The sequence below is a fragment of the Saccostrea echinata genome, unplaced genomic scaffold (assembly GCF_033153115.1).
Source record: "Saccostrea echinata isolate AGI-Se365-2 ecotype Australia unplaced genomic scaffold, CSIRO_AGI_Sech_v1 ptg000030l, whole genome shotgun sequence".
NCBI lineage: Eukaryota > Metazoa > Mollusca > Bivalvia > Ostreida > Ostreidae > Saccostrea > Saccostrea echinata.
In genome coordinates this window covers 16,415,189-16,438,263 of record NW_026889779.1, presented here as the reverse complement: position 1 = coordinate 16,438,263, position 23,075 = coordinate 16,415,189, and the positions used below count along the sequence as shown (strand labels likewise).

Genomic DNA, 23,075 nt, shown 5'->3' with positions numbered 1-23,075 from the left:
AATTCAAAGTTGCAAAGGTTTACCAGAGTTTGAGCTTGAGCTACTTATTTATCGAAAGAAAAACTTAATATTGTTTCTCTATAAGTATTATAGTCCTTGAAGAATTATATATATATATATATATATATATATATATATATATATATATATATATATATATATATATATATATATATTTTAGAAAATTTTGTTTTTCGGCCCCATTTAGTCCCCAGAATGAAAATGAAACACCCAAAACATTATTGCAAATGAACAGGACACCGCAATCACATTCCCATTCCAAAACTTTGATTCGGGAGACACTGGTTCGATTCTCGTTCTCCGCGCCGCATCAGACTTAAGAAGCGACTGTTCCTACACTGGAAGTCACGGGTCCTTAGGATAAGACCTTAAAAACCGAGGTCCCGTGTCGCGGTAGGCACGATAAAGAACCCTCACTGCTCAATGACCAGGAGTGTCGAGTATAGGTCTAAAGGATCACTTCTAGGTAAATATATGCGTTGACCTATAGCGCCGATATTGGTTTCATTCTTTAGAAAAAGCTTATCGATATCCGTTCCGGTCGCTGACTTTAGGCCACATGCGTGTAGTTACTTGTTTCTCATGTATCGTTTTAGTTCTAGTCAACTGTGTGTTCATATGACCCTACATCGGTATTTACATATACATCCTTTGTATGAGGGTCCTTACTTGATTCCTGGGTAATGGCAACGGGACATAAAACATTAACTGACCTTACCACGTTCTTTTCTAATCTGTAAACCTTCCTCCTGCATTTTTGACACAATGCACTCAATTTTCCTGAGGAATGAACTGCATCTACTCTGCATAGCGCAGTATCTCTCCCACTGGCACAACAATACTACTAACCAGAGATGTTCTTGAAAGACAAACACAGCAATTTTTGCTCGGCATGATTGTTTTTTCGTGACACCTGCAGTATCGAGTAACAGAAAGTGAATGATTCGTGTCCTCGAACAAAGTGTGCTTACACTGAGGTATACAGTTCCGGCTGATTGCGTTTAGTTAAAGAGAATTTATAATCTGCATTTCCATAAATGTCTTTTATATCAACAGCAAACATACATTTAAAGAAGAAAGTGGAAGTAAAATGCAAAAGCCTGTATAAAAAATTAAAGTTCGTGTTTATACAGGTGTAAAATTTGAAAAAAAAAAAAAGTGTGCCAACAGGTGGATTCGAACCAGGACATAAAGAAGGTCCATTGTAAGAATCTGCGGTCTATCTCTCTGAGCTATAATGACTATGAAAAATGCATTCCCTAAATGTAATCCAGTATGATGGAACTAGGTTTTTCGCATTTTTTGTAGGTTTTTCACGAATTTCGACCCTAAGGCAGGGGTGCCCCTAAAAAAATCTTGTTTTAAATCATTCTTTAGATCAAAATCTATCAAAATTTCATAATTTAATTTAGGGGCAGGCCTGCCCTGAAGGACTTCTATGCCAAAATTCACGCAAAAATTAGTGCTTTAACAGACAAAATACTGTTTTGACCAACTTTGGAGGTTAATTTCAAAGTTGCAAATAAAAAAAATTACGTTTAAATGCAAATTTGAAAAATTTAGACAAATATACAATAGAAAAAAACTAAAGAACATTGATTTTTAAATGCGACTTTTTCCGGAAAATAGTTCTTTCCTATAGGTCAAATCTTTTGTTATAACGAATACATCCTTTGAAGCCCTTCACCGGTGTATGGTAACATCTTCATATGAGTGAAAAATTCTCGAATGGGACGTTAAAAAAACATATAATCAATCAATCCTATTCCAAAAGATGATGGCAGTAAGGGGAAAGCAGTATGGGAAAAAATGTTTTCCATACTGCTTAAAATATAGGAAGAGTTTCGGGAACATGATCTTCATAGAAAAACTTTTTTTAGACTCCAAATGGCCAAGCGGATGAAAATGAAATGAAGGAAAGCTTCGTGAAAATGAAATGATAGGAAAGTTTCGTCGGTTCTAAGAAACAGCAACATACTGACAGTGTTCTCTGCCATTTTCTGACTTCTGCAGCACATAAGATTTAGACTGAAGATCCTTGCTGAGGAAGTAGTTGTTCAGCAAGCAGCTAGGCATAGAAGAAATAAAATATGTTCATATACATTATAACCACCAGTTTATTCTTCCCGTGGTTGAGTCTCAAGTATTCCAAAAATGCTTCCCATACGTTTAGTAATTTTTGAATAAGTCATAGTTCAGTTTACACTACTTTGGGCATCTGTCCATACAGTCTCCCTTTCTGTGCAAGAGTGAACGCCTCTAGTGCATCTATACATGACAATTTTAGAGTACATGACCATAATACAGTGTACATGTAGTGTAAATATGGAGTTCTACTCTCTGTTTCTAGAATTTGTTTCGTAACTCTGCCTTTTGACAAAGCCAATAAAGCAGCCATATCATGATGCCTCAAATTTATAAATCTCTAGGGTTGTCTGTGATTGCAGAAACAATCGTGTCAGTTTTAGTTCATAGACTTCCTGAAAAACCTAGACAAGTTTCTTGTTGCACAACTTAAGCATCTTGGTCAATTAATTAGCTGTTCTCCGTTGGATATATCTGTATTTTCGTCAGTCATTATGGTTAGTAATTCTACACATTCTTCTCGATATCTTTTATTACATTTCTGTTTTGTTTGTCGTGAATTTAAGTTCCTCATTTTGTTTATCCACCAAAGTATTTCTTGTCTATTTTGTTCTATACCTATGCCGAAAAGCAGGATTGCTTTTTGTCTTCATAAAATTAGAAGAACGGCCCTGTTCTTTGATGATATCTTCGTCAGCTCTTAGTTTGCTTCACGGCCTTTTGAAAATTTTGCACTAATGTTTGGACGACTTCAGTTTTGGTGTGACTCGGCACTGATGGCATTGAGCAGAGAGGGATCTTTTTAGTGCCAGCATCTACTGCGACATGGAACCTCAGTTTAAACGGTCTCATCCGAAAGACCAGTCTACACGTCCCGCAGTGGTATTCGAACCTGAGACATAAGGATCAACTCCTTCCTCTACCACCACAGAACGATACGCTGGAAGCACTGGGCCAAGAGCGACTTTGATTCCATTTTCTTACACCTTCAAGTATTAGAGCCCTGACGGTAGTACACTCGCTCCGTGATCGACTTAAGTCAATAAAAAATAGGTTGCAGCTGTTCCTGTTCCAAGCGCTCGGCAATTTGAAGTGAAAGTTGAGTGTCCTTCGGATGAGACCTTAAAAAACCGAATTATCACCGAGCAAAATTAACATTTTTAAATTAAAATAACTTTTTAATATATTATACTAAATTTGGATGTTTTTTTGCTAAATTCTCTATCTATAATTATTGTATGTCTATTATTTAGTTGAATGTGTCTCATTCTCTTTGAAGCAGGATTAAGACATTCCAATTGACTTTTAAGTGACTGTCAAAGGAATTGATACTCGTTAGGTGTTAATCTTATATCAATAACTTTGTTTACATAATTATTTAGCAATGTCTTTTATATCCATTCTATCAAAGAAACACACCTGTCCATCAATTAATTCAGCCAGTGCCATGATGCAATTATTGTTTACTCTCAATATTACAAAAAGCTATGTCCATTATACTTTCTTCAGTTTGGAGGCCCGATGCTCTACCGGCCACATCCAACTCGGTTAAGACTTGTAAACTATTGTTAAAATTCATGTTCATTGTTATTTACCATCGTCCATAATAAATTCGGAAACCTGATTTTACCAGATCTTGGATTGTGTATTGGAAGACCATAGGGAATACGACACCTTTCTCGTTTACGTTGTATTACGGCCCACAGCGCCGCTACTTTTAATTATTACCCGCCAGCATTCCTTCTTCCCCGTTTACGCAAAACAACGAATACAGTCCAGGAATTAGTTTTATACCTTATAACCAAAATATAACTGGTTATACATATCACGGTAGGCGTTGGCAAGATAAAGAACCCTCACTGATCAATGGCCCTAAGTGCCGAGTAAAGGCCTTCACTGGTAAATGGTGAAGTCTCTATATGAGTGAAAAATTCTCGAACCGGACGTAAAACAACATGCAATCAATCAAGTATTAGAAAACAGAGTGTGTTGTCTTTCTTTTCTTCTGAGTGTTGTTTACTGAGAGATTCTCCTTTTCCTCTGCTTCTCTATTAAATTACGCTTACTGTCGGCTGTTTTTTTTTTTTTTTATTTCTTTTGGAAATCTTTCATTAAAGTATTTTCCTCTATTATATTCTGATAACTTTACCATACTTGTATACTGCAACACAAAAGATTGAGAGAAAAAAAGACGAATCTGATGTTATGTCGTAGTGTAGCCATTTGGACCTTTTTGTCACACCATGATCTATGGAATGATTCTTTCTGCTTTCGTCTCCTAGTGCTTGAAAAGGGAAATTTGAAATTGCTAAGTTGGAAATACCCAGGAAGAGCCTTTCACTTCAATTCTCTGCCATTTATCAGACTGCTTAGAACTTCTGAGTTGCCCTTCGCCCGTTTCCGATTTTGGCTGTTTAAGGGGCATTACAATGAATATCTTGACGCTCATTTAACCCTTTCTTTTCCTTCGTAATTAATTCTTTGTGTGGAAGTTTTTGCTAGTGAATTTTAAGGCCTATCTTCTAAATAAAGTCTCCTTGTGCCCATGGTCAGAAACCGGGAACAGAGAACGAAATAGTTATAGCAACTTTTGGATATATGTGTCCACAAATATTTACATACATTTCAGTCAAACAGCTATAGGACTTCTTAATTTCTCTTTATTTGGATTTTGTTGTATTACAAGAAACCGTGCATTCGTCTTAAAGCGATGTCTTTAACAAGATTGAAGAAATGACTTTTAGATATTATGCTTAATATTTCGAATAAAATCTTTTATACATAATGTACTGTTTACAAGGGATATCCAACATTATAAGCAAATTCCGTCACTTTCAACGGGTTTGACCTTGCGGAGCATCATTTGGGTACAAGGTCAACACTGACTGTGTTTGATAACCGATTCTTGGAACATTGGTAAACATACAGCGTCTTTTCTTTATTAACCTCATAGGAAATTTAAGTGCCTTTCTAGGATGCGGCAGCATGATGTATTTTCTAGGGGGAAAACTATAAGCTGGAAATGCCACCACTTGAAAATCGTAAACTAAGTTGCAGTTGCAATGTTGAAATAACACAAGAATCTGAAAATGGCGTGCACGCTTGTAACCTTGTCATAACCTTGAAAAAAAATCTAACAGTAATATTGCTACATAATACAGTAAAAACGTTAATACCCATTCAGGTGTAGACAATTTTATTCAGTTTAAACTTTAAATTTAGGTTTATATTGCGATGCATATATTACAGAGTCTTTCCCCGAAATAAATAGATTGGTTAAACTCGACGCGTATTGTAGCAGGTCTAAGTTGAAGAGATATGATATCATAAGGCAGAGTTATTGGGGTAAACCAAAGAAGGACCCTGGAGTTGGAGGGCTGTTTGAATTAAAATAACAGTCGAGGTTGTATTTGATCAGTTGTGTCACCTATGGGATATAAAACAAATCTTTACTTACAAAAGGTTGGCAAATTCTATGAGCAATTCATAACTTTATCACCAACCACTCTAAGAAAACAAAACAAGCAAACAAAAAAGTAAAGAATCCAGAGATATATACTGAAATCATTATGTCTCTCTGTTTATTTGTCACAATATTGACTGGGTGATACATATACATGTATCTGTGAAATACTGCAAGTGCAAACAAAGGTTGTTAAAATTCAAGGGGTTAATCAAAACCATCACACAAGATCATTTATACAAAATAGTAATCCTTGTGCAGTAAAGTATAAATTACATATGGAGTCAGAGAAAACCAAAATGAACAGGTGTCTCGGCCTCAGTTTTGAAGCAGAATAAAATGACATGTGTTTTACATAAATTGTCGACAATGATAGAATATATTTCATTTATACATAGTTTTATTAGTGTTATGTTTATCATTATTATTGAAAACGTTGACATTGTCGTGATGTTATGACGTCATAAAATTGTTATTGTTTATTGACCATGGCTATATCAAGAGAGCTGAAGCAATTTCCCCAAATCCCCTGATTTAAGCCAATTGGACTAATTCCCTAAGGATATTTTTTAAAAAATAAAGTGTTTACACCAAAACCATCTATCCTTGGGAATCTCAAGTTGGCAATACACAGGGAAATTTGGGAAGTTACTCCAGAAGGACGAAATGTGATCAGAAACTTTGATCTCATGCTTGATCAAAAGGGTCGTCAATAGAATATGCTGTGTAATTCTATGGATATAATTGTAGTTTGAACAAGATGTATTTGTGAAACACTGATGCCCCGTATGGCAGCTCACGGCGAGATTAAGGTTTCTCAAATGCAAGTCAAACTCCAAGGTCAAGGTAAAGATGTTAAAAATGTTGGTACCCAAAGAAAGGTTTTGTCACAACGAATATACCTGTGAAATATGAAAGCCTTTGCGGCAACCATTCAGAAATTATGGTTGAAGTTTAAAGTTTTGAAAAGTAAGTCACACTCCAAGGTCAAGGTCAAAACAAGGGAAGGTCTTGTCTGAAGAAATACACAAGCGAAATATGAAATCCCTAGCTTCAACCATTAAAAACTAACGGCCAAGGTTAGAGTTTTTTGAAAGTCCTAGTAACTACCCTTAAAAGGATATGCCCAAGATTGAAGTTTGGTAAAATTTTGCAAAAGTGGGTCAAACTCCAAGGTCAACAGGCCAAATATGTTACCAAAGATACCCAAAGAAAGGTCTTGTCACAAGGAATACACATGTGAAATATGAAAAGCCTAGCTTCAACAGATAAGAAGTCATGGACAAGGTTAAAGTTTTTGTGGACAAACAGACGTACTAAGCAAAAAATTAAATGCCCCCGAACCTTCGAATACAGGGGATAAAAATATACAAACTTTATGCGCCATATGCCATATAAAATGCTAAAACTTGGATTAAAACTTAAAATATTTCATTAAATTTTGAGATGTCATTTTGGAGTTTTATTATCCTTCAAAATGGTCTCAGACATTTTGGATCACCCTGTGCAAATACTAAAAAGTGACATAAGTGAATGTTTACAATGCTTTTGGACTATTGTTAGTATATATATATATATATATATATATATATATATATATATATATATATATATATATATATATATATATATATGTATGTATGTATGTCCAACTTTGACCGACCGGGAAACTAAAGTAAACCACTTACATCAAAGCCGATACTAGTATATCACAACTTTTGCAGATGAAACCTCACTCAATTACGAATAATATGTGCTCGTAGTTTTCCTATATTTTGAGAAGAAGTAGATATTTTGAAAAAAAACTTTTCCTAAGGCTATGAAAAGGTTAGGAAAATTAAGTCAGTGGTGTTATTTGATTAATCTTACATGTATTTTAGGTTTACTTATTTGTGAAGGTGAAGGGAAAAAAATCATTGTAGATAATCCTGAAAGAAGATGAACAAGTTTTGCCATTTACTACTCAGTAATTTAAAGGTTAAATGCATGGTCAAGGTCAACAGGGGACATAAGCCCCATTTTGGGCTTTGCGCATCTTGTGTCAATTAAGTTAGATTGTGATTATTAGTAACTTCTTTTCATTTACTAATTTAAAGGTCAAATGTAAGGTCAAGTTCAATTGGGGACAAAGAAATACTTGATTTATCCCTGTGTGAAGATAGATTTTGAATATAAGTATGGATAACGCTCAACAAGTGTAATAATTCTCACTAACTTTAAGATCAATTTGGTATTCGAAAAGAAAAATTAGCACCGTTAAATTATTACTTATGCGTTGTCGTAAGAAGACAATTGCAATATTCTCCCATGAATATATCACCAACAGAGCTATTTAACTTGCTGGTGCAGACCATACTGGCATCATCAATATTCAACCTTACACCGGATTTGGAGCTACAGCTAGTGTGCCCCAAAAATGTGAATATTCAAATGGTAACGTCTACGTTATGGGAATTCATAGACAACATGAATTTTATTCAAAATAAAAAGATAAAGAATGAAATGAAATGAAATAAAAATGAAAGTAATGGAGGCAAATTTCAAAATTGTAAAACATTTTGGTTGTTTCAGTAAATAAATGTATCAAAGTAAATAAACTGTTTAACAGCATTCCGGTTGGTAGAGGACGCGTATATGTCGGGTTCTAAAGCAAAGTCAGCGATACCATGTTCCGGTAAGATAACCTCACGTATGTATGATAATTGTATTTTCGTCGAGCGTAGTAGATCATCGAGGAGAATAGTGAAATTAACTTCTTGTTTTTGTTTATTTGTTTGACAGCTTCCTCTTTGTGTAATTTATGCTTACAGCGGTTGTTATGTTGTAAATACGTTGTTTATTAAACCAAAGGCGGATCTATTTTCTTATCAAGGCTATGAATTTAGTGCTAATGGAATTTAAAGTTCTCTCAGTCCTCCGATATCTACATTACGATTAAAATAGTTACACGTGTGGCTGTAATAACATAGGGGTGTTCTATTTCACAAGACCCTCATTGAAGATCCCTTGGACCCTACAACAATTGATCTGCATTCTTCTTTATCTGATTTTACCTCAAACAAATTTAAAATGCATTTGCTTTGTTGCAGTTGATCTTAAAACTTGCGGAATAAGGATAAATTAATGCAATTAGTTCCTGCAGAAGGCATGATCTTAATAGGCTGTAGTGTCATACTGTTTTTCACAAGTCTAACTCTGGGATCAAAATATGATGAAGGAAAGAACAGAGGTACTACCAAAGAATACTGTGATTCTGAAAACTGCGGCAACCTGAAGAGAAAACTAATTTACAATGAAGAATCAATAAGTTTGTCTATCAACGAGAATGATGAGAAGTTTATAGAACAATTCTTTCCAAGTACTTTAAAATCTCTCCCATCCACGGATTGTCGTAAATCTCGGGAAGACTTCTGTTTGACATGGGGAGATTCACTAAAAGCTACCATGAAGAAGAAATCCCTAAAAGGGCAGAAATGTTTTGAGTTGAACTTCAGTTCCAAACCGTCATCAGACATACTTCCTACATCCTGTATCCCGCTAGAAGGAGCAGCTTGGTACGGGGGAGCAGAATTACACCGACAGAGATGGCCGCTCAATGACGTCAGCTTACCCATGCAGCCATTCATTTCAAACGATATCGTTCCAGAAAAGTCTGCATTTGGTAATGTCTTGGAGCCATACTGGATAAACTCTAAGGGGGTTGGTCTATACGTAGATGACGTCACTCCTCTGCATGTAGCAATTAATGAAAAGAAATCTCGTTTATTGTGCCTACAAGCGAAATTCCAGGAGCCACACTTTCGAAGAGCTACATCTCAGTACCTAATGCTTAATTATACTATATGCAAGCAAAGAAATGTGAGAGAAATAAGAAACTTTATTCATGATTTGATATTCGACGTTCCAAACAAAATGCCAGACAAAAGAATGATAAAAAGTCCCATCTGGTCGACCTGGGCCAGATATAAGACTCTTATAAATCAAACAAAGGTTTTACAATTTGCTGAAGAAATCAGACATTATGGATTTTCTAACAGTCAAATTGAAATTGACGACAAGTTTACAACAAAGTACGGGGATTTTGACTTTGATCCCGATAAATTTCCAGACCCTTTAGGAATGATTCAGCAGTTAAATGCAGATGGATTTCGGACAACAGTTTGGATGACACCTTTTGCAAATCTAGACTCTGTTGCCTTCTCGGAGGGATTGGATAAAGGATATTGGTTGATGGATACATCTGGGAAGGTTCCAGCATTGGTTAAATGGTGGCAAGGAATCGGTGGCATTATTGACGTCACTAATGAAGAGGCTGTAGAGTGGTTTGTTCGACGTCTGCGCGAGATGCAGACTGAATATCAGATCGATTCTTTCAAGTTTGATGCCGGTGAAATGACTTATTTGCCATCTTCGTACTCAACTCGGTACAACCTGGGAAATCCAGGATTTTTCACCACTCTATATGTAGACATGGTTTCTAGATTCGGCGATATGATTGAAATAAGATGTGGGTACAAATCGCAGAGACACCCTGTGTTTGTACGCATGGGCGATAAAGAATCTACATGGGACTATGAAAATGGTTTTAAAACCCTTGTACCCACAGTCCTCACCATGGGTATTCTTGGATATCCATACATACTTCCGGATATGATAGGCGGGAATGGTTATGGAGAAAATCTCGGTATCGACGTAGTTTTGCCGGAGAAGGAACTCTACATCCGATGGCTCCAACTTACGGCGTATTTGCCATCAATGCAGTTCTCATTTGTACCTTGGGATTTTGACGACGAAGTCGTTGAGATTGCAAAAGAAATGGTTAAAATTCATGAGGAAGTAGTAACTCCTATTTTATTAAAAGCTTCCAATGAAGCTCAAAAGTCAGGTTCGTTTAAATTGAATTGAATTGAATAATTATAAGTGCATTCGTTATCTAATTATACGCGTAAACTAATACACGATTACTTCCATATATGAAACTAAATTTTAAAATGAATTCATGCTCCTGTCATAATGGCATATATGATATGATCAGAGTTATTTTCAGGAGCACCTTTGATACGGCCATTATGGTGGATCGAACCGGAAGTCGACGAGGCGCTGAATTGTGATGATGAATTCCTGGTTGGAGACTCGTTACTTGTTTCTCCGATAACAGACAGGGGTTCTAGGTCAAGGGACATTTACATTCCACGGGGAGAATGGCGTGATAATCTTCACGGAAATACGATCACTGGACCAGTTACACTCAGGAACTATGAAGTCACTCTACGACAAGTAGCGACTTTTGAACTGTTAGATGATGTAAAATTTTAAAATTAGATTGATATTTACAATATTGGTGTTGAATTTTGATAAATTTTACTATTTAACATGGGCTTATTTTTTTAAAGACAAGTTGTCGCGATCCGTTAGTAATACTATAATGATGAACTTACAAGAAATACCATAGGTATATACACATTACTTTGAGAATTTCTAATTCCTCAACTCCTGATTTTTAGAACCTGAGGATCGGACTACATGTATCTTAATTCAATTTATCTGAACGATTTCAGAATTCTATTTTTTTAAGGGAAAAATAATCATCTGTTTTGTGAAATTACGTTACAGTGATTTACGTTACATTTGATTAGTGTTACAGTGTATGTTACATCTAGGGCCGATTTTTTTCTGTTAACGATTAATTTTAATAATATCTTTCATCAAAATATTTTTTTTCATCAAAAGTTGATAAACAGAAAGATATCAATTTTTTTGACTTCATAATTAGGTATGAAATGTAGTGGGCATTTTAAATGGAAATTGGCACAACTTAACTGAACTTGGGCGTTTAAAAAAAGCTCTCCAATTTGAATTATTCAAAATGAACTGGATGTTTTCAGTGGAGTTTGGCAAAATAAATAGATTTTTAATTTCATAAATTCACTTTTCTTGATTAAATTTTGCATTGATTGAAACACATGAATCAAGATCATTCACAGATACTTGGGGACGAAAACCGAATCAATTCATGTGTTTCTTGCTCTCATCCTTTGGTTTTTAATGGGTTGAACATCAACATTTTCTGCCTTAAACGATTTCGCTCTCTAATATCATCTAGTCCTTTTCTGTTATTAGATCACTTCCGTTATGGCTCTCAGAGAGTGGATGGAGTAAAATCCTTTAAAACATGCGGTTTTGCACAATCGAGTACTAAGTAACTGTTATTTGAAAGTTCTTAAATAATATAAGAATACTAGAGTAATCTACCAATTTCACAGTAAAAATAAATTCAACCTCGATGTAAAGTGAATAAATTGTTTCGACTTTAGTAGAACTAACTTTTATGAATGCAAAGTATCCACAATGCGACATTTTTTAACATTCTTTATTTAATACAATCTGTTAAAATATTATACAAATTTTAACATTTTTACAGACAATGGTGAGAGAGAGAAAGAGGGAGGGAGGGAGTTGGCATGTAACACATATTTCATATACATGAATCTAATAACACATTTCAATTAAAAAAAATCATGAGTAATTAAATAATCAAATGCAAAAATTTCCTGTAATAGACGTGCCTTGTAGAATATCCATATCCACAATTTTGCTCTGTTCTCTTTTTAAAGATTCCTACTATTGAAAAATTAGTAAATTCAACTAACCTACCCTAAAAGAAAGAACCAGGTGAAGTCATTGAATTAGAACAAGAAACATGTACGCTGTTTAAAATTAGATGTCAAATATGTTAACAATGGGAGTGTTCATCCTCACAATGTCAGGGGTACTGAATCCACTCGTGGCCGTTGGACTCCTGACATACTTCATTCGATATTCTACGGGTTGACTGCAGTAAAGTCTTTCGAGGAAATTACAAATCTTGAGTTTTTCTTATCTCTCGACCAAACACATTAAATCTTTCGGTGACAAACAACCTGAAACACGTGCATTGAGGTGTCAACTGCATACTTTCTGTATCAACTTATGAAAGCCCTAATCTGATCGTTACTTCTAAATGAGAGAAGCAAGCCCGTAAAATATCAAATGAAATTTGTCAGGGGTCCAACGGCCACGAGTGGACTCAGGGCCACTGACATTGTGAGGATGGGGAGTGTTCGACATCGGGGAAATGGTTTGTTATAAGCCCCAAATGATCGTTATCATGTCAAATATTAGATGGCTCTTCGGCGCCAACACACTTCGGAAGATTCAATATCTGACATAATGAACAGTTTTCGGTTTATAACCATTACTTATAGATGACCTCAATACTGCAGGTATACTTGCTAAAATCACGTGACTGCCACATCACTTACAAGTCTGTAGATAATCTGACTTGATCGTCCTCAACGTGTTGTTTTAAACCGCTTTACATTTGTAAGATAATGGCAAAGTACTAAAAAGACTTAAGTGTTCATCCTGATAAAGATTAGAAAATCAGTATTCTTTCTCAGAAAGAATCGATCGCCAGTATTTCCATTGTGCACCTTAACATTGTGCATTGTATGTGCTGTATTCTGTTCTAAGCTGTAAGGGGAGAGGAGGAAGGATGATCATGATTTTCAAGCACCTGCTCAAGTTCAACCGAAACAACTTGAGTGCCTTGCTGGATGGCTATTACCTAGTCCATATGCGTTTTTTAATTGGTAAGATGTGTACATGTACATAGACAGCAAATGCCATCAGAAGTTGTTTTGTATTAGTACCGCTTACTCAAAGTTTTATTTACCAATAAAAAAAAATCTATCATGGTAATTGGACCGCTGAGTGAGGCATTGGACCTGTTGATGAGATATACATGTAGGACCACTGTGACGTTTTTATGTCACGCTATTGGCAGGATCAGCTACATCTTATCAATCATCACAAACATGGAAGACAGCGCAAGATATGTCAAAATAAAAAGTAAAAGTGTGTGGCAAAACGTTCCCCCCCCCTTTTTTTCTTCTTCCTCTGTCTGGCCTCCTTCAGCAAGCTGAAGATTTTGCCAGTGTATACCAGCGTTTTTCTCCGAATTATTTTTTGATTTGTCTCTTGTTTGCTACACATAGTAATGAACTTAAACATTGTTTTTAGCAATAATAACAAAAAAAGTGCAGTTATTGGGTCTATATAACACCACATGTATATCACGTCCGTGTACATTACGTCCAATGGACCCAAACTCCGTCACCAGGGCCCTCTACATTATGCCAATGTATTATATATATATTTTTTTCTCAGTTTATTTTTTAAATCCTATTTCTTAAATTTTTAAACATATTTTTTTAAAGGATTTAAAATGGTATCAAATTGCATTTTAAGAAAAGTATAAACACTAGGAAAAAAATTAACATATCGTATTTTATTTTTAATGTCGCGCTAACGTTGTCTCCAACGTGTAGTTCATTAAGGCAAATGTAGACAAAAAATAAAATATTTCTAGCCGTATTCAACATGGTATGTCAAGTAAAAACTATTGACATAGACCTTCATAAAATAACAAGATGTGTTTGTGAAACACTGATGCCCCCGTATGGCAAGTCATAACAAAGGTTAAACTTTCTCAAATGCAAATCAAATATGTTGGTACCCAAAGTAAGGTCTTGTCTCGAGGTTTATACCTGTGAAATATGAAAACCCTAGCAGCAACCATTGAATAGATATGGAAAAGGTTAGAGTTTTTCAAAAGTGAGTCAAACATTAAGGTCAAGTTCAAATGGTCAAAATTAATGGTGCCCAAGGAAAGGCCTTCTCACAAGAAATACACATGTGAAGTATGAAAGCCTTAGCACCAACTGTTCAAAAGTAACAGCCAAGGTTAAAGTCTTTCAAAAGTAGGTCAAATTCCAAGGTCAAAGGGTCAAAGTTGTTGGTATCCAAAGTAAGGACTTGTCACAAGGGTTACATATGTGAAGTATAAAAGCCCTAGCACTTACCGTTCAAAAGTTATGGCCAAGGTTAAAGTTTTGCAAAAGTAGGTCAAACTCTAAGGTCAAAATCAAAGGGTCAAAGTTGTTGGTATCCAAAGAAAGGTCTTCTTACAAGGATTACATATGTGAAGAATGAAAGCTCTAGCACCAACTATTCAAAAGCTATGGCCAAGGTTAAAGTCTGAAAAAATTTAGCAAAAGTGGGTCAAACTCCAAGGTCAAGGTCAAAAGGTCAAATTTTATGGTATCCAAAGAAAGGTCTTGTCACAGGGAATACACATGTGAAATATGAAAGTCATAGCTCCAACCAATCAAAAGTTATGGGCAAGGTTAAAGTTTTTGCAGACAGACAGACAGACAGCTGGACAGACAGACGGACGGACAGGGAAAAACTATATGCTTCCGAATCTTCGATTACGGGAGCATAAAAATGATATGAAAGTGAAATGAGCATGTTGACGCAAATGTCGGAGATATCGATGGAATAGTGCATGAAGGAAAAGGTGCTTACTGAACATAAAATCATAAAATATGATTGATACAATAGATTAAAGTGTACATGTACATGTAATTTGTTTTTGGCGCATTCTTGAACTTGACTGTTATAATTTCTCGGTATTTGATTGTAGATTTGCAGCATGCAAAAAATGACGTCGCAATAAAAATGTCGCATTTGTTTCCCGAAGTGAAGGGTAATGACTGAGTTAGGGGTATGAATTTAGTTTTTCTAAGTCACTTGAGATTTTTAAATCTAAAGTGATTCCTTCAATCCTAGGGTGCAGATGGAATAACACAGTAGCATCGACTATGTTCTATGCATTTTGTCGATCCCTCATACCAAATTGTTTGCCTTCGGCCTAACGGCCTCAGGTAAACAGTTGAGTTCTTAGGTCCGACAAAACGCGTGTTGCACTCGTATGTATAATACTGTACATTGTGCGATCATGTTAAACTCAGCTGTATGTACTTTCAGTACTTTCATTAGACTTTATAAAGAGCGACAACTCTTATTCGAAGACACGCTTCGCGGAAAATAGCCTCTAACCAATGGTATTTGTCGTGACAATCCATTGTCGGCCGCCATTTTATTTCTATATGTGCATGAAACGTTGGATAACCTTTTGCGAAGGAATACTATTTTATCAGACCTGAGTGTTGCTGTCTTTAATTTAACTGTTATTTGTGGGCATCAGAGACTCTGCGCACCTCCATCGTTTTCGTTTGGTGAAGGACGCCACCCATTACAAGGTCATGGCCGAAACGACGCGATTCTTCTCAAAATGCAAGTCCATGTTGCAAGATAGTCATAAGACTTTCTCTTTCCTGAATTCAGTCGTTTGTAACATCAAAAATTTCCAGTGAGTGAACTTTATGGTATATTATTAAATAGAAACACTTTGAGGCGAAATGACAATATGTTTACATTTTTTTTCTCGCTAGAAAGTGAGAAACAAAGCCACCTATAGACAAATGCTATTAGGCCAGACCGGATGGTCAGTTACCCCTGACCAAACCCTGGTTAAAGAATATGTGTTGAAAGATCTCAGCTTTCGAAAAATCACTTGTCTGAATATGTACTAGGATGCATAGTGTCATAATTATTAAGTAGCCTACAGAGAAACGTAGTCAGAACCTGCCTGCACCTTTAAGAAGCTGCTGTAATTACATGTTGAAAATAGAAACTTGTAAATTGATGAGTTATTTTTAAAATTCAATTTTAATTTTATTAGAGTGTTTTTGAATCATTTCAGGAATGAATTCTCTATCTGATGTGAGTATTTCTCCAGCCCTGCTGCAAGCAATATCGCAGACCCTTACTTCCAAAGAAACTGGAAATCAGTCTTCAAAACAAAACCACTCATCAAACATGCACCCACGAATAAAGATTAAGCAGGAGATTCTTGAAGCTAGGAATTCGTCATTGTCTGAAGAAAGTAAAACTGACATTGGGGAGGATGAAGCAAGTGCTCGTATTGTGAACATTTTACAGGGTATGCAGAAAGCATCAGAAACAGATGAAGAAACAGGTCATTCTTCTCAATATATCAGTCCTGGGGATATTAAAAATATGTTGAAATGGAAAATACAACACAATGTTCCAAAACCAGATGGACAAAGTGAGGACAACTTAGTTGGAAACCTTGGTAGTAGTGATCAAGAGGCCATGGTCAATGTTTTAACAACTCTTGCCATGCAACAAGCAAAAACTTTATCCATGGCATCTAAAGGTTCAAGTAGTGCTGAGATAAGATTACCAGAAAATGTAACTATATCTCAAACCCAAGAAGAGGTTGTCGCTGACCAGAGGACTGTAATGATAGAATCAGCAGGTCAGACTTACTACGTGAGGACCAACACAGAAAACTTAATCTCTGAGACTGTCTCATCCAACGCTGGTGAGACTCATTTACAGTTTTCTACAGCAATGTCGTCTGAGGGAGACATATCTGGCCAAGGAAGCATGCATCAGGATGTTGATGTGTCTTGTATTCCAGAAACGGCCATGTCTCAGAGTGAGGACAACAGTATGTCTAATGATGGCTATCAACCATGTCCTGTATGTGGAGATGCTGTTTCAGGTCGGTATAACAATATATGTAGAGCTATATCCATGTTCACTCCAGTAAGTGCTGCTGGCTATTTATGTACCAACCACTGTTATTTTGCTTCTGCAGTGTACCCCCTCTATTGTCTTATAAAATTGGTAGATAGGTCTGTCATGGGTCTCTGAAATGACTAAAAAGTGTGGCCTGATGGTATCAGTTGGTTCACAGCAAGGTTAGCTATGCCACATACTCAGCAAAGTAGATCTAACCACTGGTTGCAAGACGTAAAGACTTGATCAAAGTCACTATGTTCATTTTTTAAAAGTGAATTTAGTATAATTCATGGAATAAATTTTATTAAAGGTTGAAATAGATATAAATTAATGACCCCCCCCCCCCCCCCCCAACTGTATCTAAAACTGAAGTGACCTGACCTGAAAAATTTTGGAACCATGATGGCCCAATTGGTAAATTTATCACATTGCTAAATTTCATACTTGTGACTGAAATAATGGTGTTTTCTCTGACGTTTTGGGTTCTTTTAATGATGTTGCAAGGGCTACAACTCTGTAAAGGAATTCTGTATTTGTGTTAACAGTGTTTTAAATTGTGAATGAGAGTACATTTTTTGTTTTCTTTTTTGCAGGTTATCATTATGGGATTTTTACTTGTGAAAGCTGTAAAGGTTTCTTTAAAAGAACTGTTCAGAACAATAAATCATTTACTTGTCATCGAAATGGGGATTGTGAGATAAGTCGAGGAAATCGAAAGAAATGTCCCTGCTGTCGATTTGCCAAATGTGTTCAAATGGGCATGAAAACACAAGGTAATACATGCACTGTGATGTCATTTCATTGTGTAAATATATCAGGATTCAAGGTATGTGATGGTATATTGATACACCAATTCCAATATCTTATATAAATTTTATTAAAAATTATCATCTCAAAGACTGTAAAGCTGCCTCTCCTTTATTTCAAATATTAATCATGAGTCAGAAGTTAAACAATCGGTTTTAATAGCACTACATCAGTTATCGCATGTGTAGTAATGTTTCGATGAAAATCCTATTAGTTTCACCGTTATCATTTCTTCCTCCAGCTGTTCGACTTGATCGGACTCGAGGAGGAAGGAGTAGCTATGACGGTTGCTCACCCAGGAACCGCCCCAAAATACCAGTCCCTGTCAAGAAACCAAAAGTAAAGAGACCACAATCATCAAGAAGTGTGTCACTGGAAGACATTAATGTGACCTTACCTACTGGAGAAGATGTCTCAGGAAGTCAACTGATGGCCATTTTAAATAAATCAGGAAAAGCCCTTCTACAAGGAATGGTGAAACCCATGATTCCTCAAATTTTATCAGACATTGTAGGCATGGAGTCTCTGTTGTGTGATGATGAAACGGACACTGATTTTCCCATGGAGAAAATTTCAGACACTGATCCCAATGTAATAATGTCTATGTTACAGTTGGCAGAATTAAAACTTTACAAGCTGGTTCGCTGGGCTCGAAATTTACCACAATTTAGTTCTATTGCAGTAAGTGATTAATTTCCAAAGCTGCAAGAATATAATCAAATACTAGTAATTGCAATATCTTGAACGTGATGGAACTGTTAAAAAACTTAAAGACGTCGAAAAATTCAAGTTAAAGTTTACATTCATATTTATCATAAAGTCAGTGTGCTGACTCACTTCAACATAAATCAGATATTTCATGTTAAGATTAAAAGATATCTAAATTCAAATGTATATTAGTATATATTTTTGTAAGATTTTTTTCAATTTCTATGGACCATCTATGGTTTATTTTTTAATTTGATAAGTTGTAGACTTTATATAAATATGCAACTATCTAAGTGAAATGATATCTAATATGTCAACAAAAATAAAAGAAATATTTTTATCATTTATGGTGGTACATTAATTATGATAGCTGGCCCTCCAAAAAGTTTTCTTCATCTTTATTGTAGACAGATGACCAAATATTACTGCTGCAGAACTCATGGTGTGAAATTCTGACCTTGAATTGTTGCTTCAAGTCAATGAGTACACCCTCAGAAATTCAACTTCCATTTGGAAAGAGCATTGACCTTGAGAAGGCCATTAGCATAGGACATGGAGTGGATGATATTATCAGTAGAATGTTATTTATTGCTGAACATCTCAACAGACTTCAAGTTGACCAACATGAATTTGTTGCTCTTAAAGTTTTAATTTTGATTTCTCCAGGTAATTATTCTCTCTCTCTCTCTCTCTAAATATATATATATATATATATATATATATATATATATATATATATATATATATATATATATTGCAGTGATGACCTCTCCCTTTTTTAGCAGAGATCCATTATTTTTAATTGATGATACTGATGTTTCTAAATGCATTTCCAATATTTTGCTTAATTTTCCGGTTTTACAAAATTTTTGCTTTTTCATCTGAAAGTTTATGATTCCCAGTTTGTACTGGATGAAAAAAAAAAATTATACAACCAATCATTGTAGATCTTCAATGAGCTCTCTACTAAAACTCATTAACATGAGTTCACTACAAAGCCTAGTATTAAAGCTGATTTTAGGCCATGGAATTGCAAGTTTCCTTTAGTGGATTGGAGCTTTGCTCCCACCCCCCTCCAATTCCCCCAGCAGGGTACTTGCCCCTGGACAAAACAAGGGAGCCTCAAGGCAACCCTTTCAAACATAAGCCTATTTTAGATATTTTCTTTATTACAGATTTAAAATCATCACCCATATTATGTAAACTAGTTGACATTATACATTTATTGACTGGGTTCTAGGGCAACATGTGTTTTGTCAGACCCAAGAACCAAACTGTTTGCCTGAGGCCAATAGGCTGAAGGCAAACAGTTTGGTTCGAGGGGTCGACAAAACGCATTTGCCTGAGAACACAGTCAATAAATGTTTTGTTATACCTTTTACTTTTTATTTTGACATAACATGATGTAAATTTTGTTTACCCGCACTGTGGTTTAATCTTGGTCAATTCCGTAAAGTTCTGTCGAACTCCAACGAATGCAAATAAGATACAGCTGACCCCGCCGACACTGTGACGTAAGCGGTCAAACATCTCATCGACAGGTCCAATATCTCGCTCTGCGTTCAAACATTTATTTTTTTTTATGACCGCTCAGTAAAACATTGGAAATGTTAGACTTTTTTTTAGTATAGAATTATATAGGAAACAATTTTTAAAGGTATAACAATTGGATTTAATGCCCTTTGTACAATTAATTTAAGAAAATCCCTTTATAATGTAGATCATATGTATGAATGGGAAGCTTAAATATTTATTCATTCATTTAACATTTGTTTAAAGAATTTATGGTAATTTGTTTTCAGACATCAAGGGAATGAAAGACCCAAGCAAAGTGGTGGAGCACCAAGATGCTATAACAGAAGCTCTAAGGCAATACACAGAGAGCCACTACCCTCAAATGCCCAATAAATATGGCCAGCTACTGATGAGGCTAACAGAACTGGCTAAGATCAGTATGCTAACCAAAGAGGCCCTCAATTCCATTGTACCACCCAGTCTACAATCCTGTGGTCTCCTGTTTGAGCTGTTGAAAGGCGATACTGGCAAGGAGGAGTCATAGAAACAGGGGTTAGATGCAACAGTTTAGGAAGAGGATGCTTGCGTTTAGTGACCAAATCTTCCTTTTAAAAAGGAGGTAAAAACCAGGTTGTGTTCTAAATATAAATATAAAGACTCAACCTTTAATAATATTCAAAGTTTGGAGTGAAAAGAGTATTCTGTTAACCATGTAACAGTATCAGTTTGTTCTCCAATTTAAGTACTTTATCAGAGAGTAAACCAGCATTACATACAGACATTGAAGAGAATGTTTACAGACTTACACCACTGACTAAATGAAGAGGTTCTTCAATCATGCACAAGATATATACAGCTACAAGATACATATATTTTTACCCCATGTGTACTTTTATTGGTGCATTCATCATTGATCATGGATTGTGTATTTTATACTTCATCTTTAGATAGTTTTCATTTTACAGGATTTTAGAGTTAGGATGTTGTGTGAATATGAAAATGGTTGTGTCTGATATTCAAGGCATTGAAGAAGGATGAAAGATAATTTTCATCCACTGTGTTTATAGATTGTTCATTATTCAAATGCACTGCAATGAATTGTTCAAATATTGAATTACTGATAAGGTAGTAAAGATGAGGATGATTTGTTATTTTACCTTCTGGAAGCCTTCCTGTCCATAACCTTACCATAAATTTTGAATGTTAAAAGAAAGAAAATCATGCATGCTCCACAAAAAAAGCTGATTGTGAAGTGCCATTTTCAGTCAAGTCATGATCACATAAATAAATTAATGGTCGTATAATGGTCATAGTTGGCTTGCATTTAATTGATAGTTATTGTATAAGGACACAGTACATAGCAAAAACATGCAACTATGTGCATTCCTGTTGGTATGTGAGTAATGTACATGATAAAAATTCAGCTTGTGTAATTGTATTAATATTGAAAAAAGTTCATGTATATCAAATATCACCAGAAATTATGTATAATTTCAAACAACTTTAATTGTTAAAAAACAGAATATTCAAGGTTGAATAGAACAAAGAAACCTAAAAGGCAATTAATTTTACAGTACTGGTATGTTGTTTAGTGCTATTCATTATACATGTAATGATGAATTTAACAAATTAGTAGAATAAATATCAATACATGTACACCAATAATTGTAATGCTGATAAAAAGAAAACCTATATTACTATATAACTACTTAGTTATCAGATGAGTGCCAAATGCCTGGGTACTCGCAGTTTTCAATAAGACCAGATTTATAGGTGTAAAAGACGGACGTAATATGTTTTACTAAGAAAAAAATGTAGCATGAGGAAGGAAGAAAGAGTGAACACCTATGGGTCAGAACTCTTTGACCTTATTTGCAAAATTTGAAGAATGAGGACACTTTACATAGGAAGGTACATAGTAACATATGAATGTTGTACATGTATTTATTACTTGGAAAATCTTAATTTGGATGAGTTATAACAAGTTTGGAAATACATGTACATGTAACATATAAGCTAAACAATATTATAAGATATACAATATTAGAAAATTGAACTGATGCCCAGTATGAAAATGTTAACACTTTTTCATAACATACATGGAAGTGACCTAAGCAGTAATTCATGATGAGAATTCAACTTCACAGAGGAAAATAATGTAACGTTGCCATTATTTAGGCTTCCTATGAATGTTAAAATCATGTGATTTATTCCAGGTTTCTGAATGCATTCAGAGTTTTTGTTTTAAATCTTGATTTTTATAGGTATCAGGTAGATGCTCTTTTTTAAGAATTTGAATATGTTATATAAATGTTCTTATACGATTAAGTTTGCTTTGTGCTATTTTGAGTACATTTTATATTAAAGAATTTCTTATAATGAAATAGTTGCACATTAACTGAAATACAGTTGCGGAAGTTATGTTAGATTTTTATTTTGTATTTTCAAAAAGAATTCCATGAAATAATGTCTCAGATTTTAAGACTTCAATAACCTGAGTGATGCCTAAATATTAGAGTTGATAAGTTATCATTGAATTGATTGTATATAGATTTTATACACTTTATTTCAACCCTGATTAACATCGATTAAAATTTCATATACAGATTTTACTTGTCTTTACTCACCCTGGGAGTGGGGAAAAGGAAGGGTTGAAGTTTTTTTTTTCGGAGTAATTCGGAAAAACAGGATACTTGCCAGACCTCTCTGTTACCCATTAAGACTAGAGTAAACAAAATACTAAGAATCTGAATTTAACAAGAGGTCCAAGGGCCTTAATGGTAACCTAAGTATAAGGAGCCATAGGTTGAATGTATTAAAAAAGCATAATAGGCTGATAAATGAAGCCATGATGCCCAAAGCAAGAGAAGTAGGATGATTAGGGATCAGCAAAATAATAAATTTGGTACTCGAAAACATCTTGAAGTTGATCTATTTAGTTGCCTGTACTTGCCCCCATTAGTCACTATCCCCATGGGGA

General features: G+C 35.1%; 2 protein-coding genes across 3 annotated transcripts; both read left to right on the top strand.

The window, feature by feature from the left end:
- The first annotated feature begins 8,334 nt into the window (after window positions 1–8,334).
- LOC133197410 (myogenesis-regulating glycosidase-like) lies at window positions 8,335–10,941 on the top strand. Its single transcript, XM_061333431.1, has 2 exons — window positions 8,335–10,454; window positions 10,617–10,941. Exons 1-2 carry the CDS (start codon window positions 8,693–8,695, stop codon window positions 10,883–10,885), a joined length of 2,031 nt encoding a protein of 676 aa, XP_061189415.1. The 5' UTR covers window positions 8,335–8,692; the 3' UTR covers window positions 10,886–10,941.
- A 4,543-nt stretch (window positions 10,942–15,484) lies between these two features.
- Window positions 15,485–22,703, top strand: LOC133197409 (nuclear hormone receptor FTZ-F1 beta-like). 2 transcript variants are annotated; one of them, XM_061333430.1, is made up of 6 exons: window positions 15,485–15,748; window positions 16,218–17,045; window positions 17,659–17,838; window positions 18,114–18,553; window positions 18,988–19,246; window positions 20,383–22,703. In XM_061333430.1, the coding sequence occupies exons 2-6, from the start codon at window positions 16,220–16,222 to the stop codon at window positions 20,637–20,639; spliced, it is 1,962 nt and encodes a 653-aa protein (XP_061189414.1). In that variant the 5' UTR covers window positions 15,485–15,748; window positions 16,218–16,219; the 3' UTR covers window positions 20,640–22,703. The 2 variants fall into 2 exon arrangements, with proteins under 2 accessions (XP_061189414.1, XP_061189413.1); XM_061333429.1 differs by having other exon boundaries at window positions 15,485–15,824.
- Window positions 22,704–23,075: the final 372 nt, after the last annotated feature.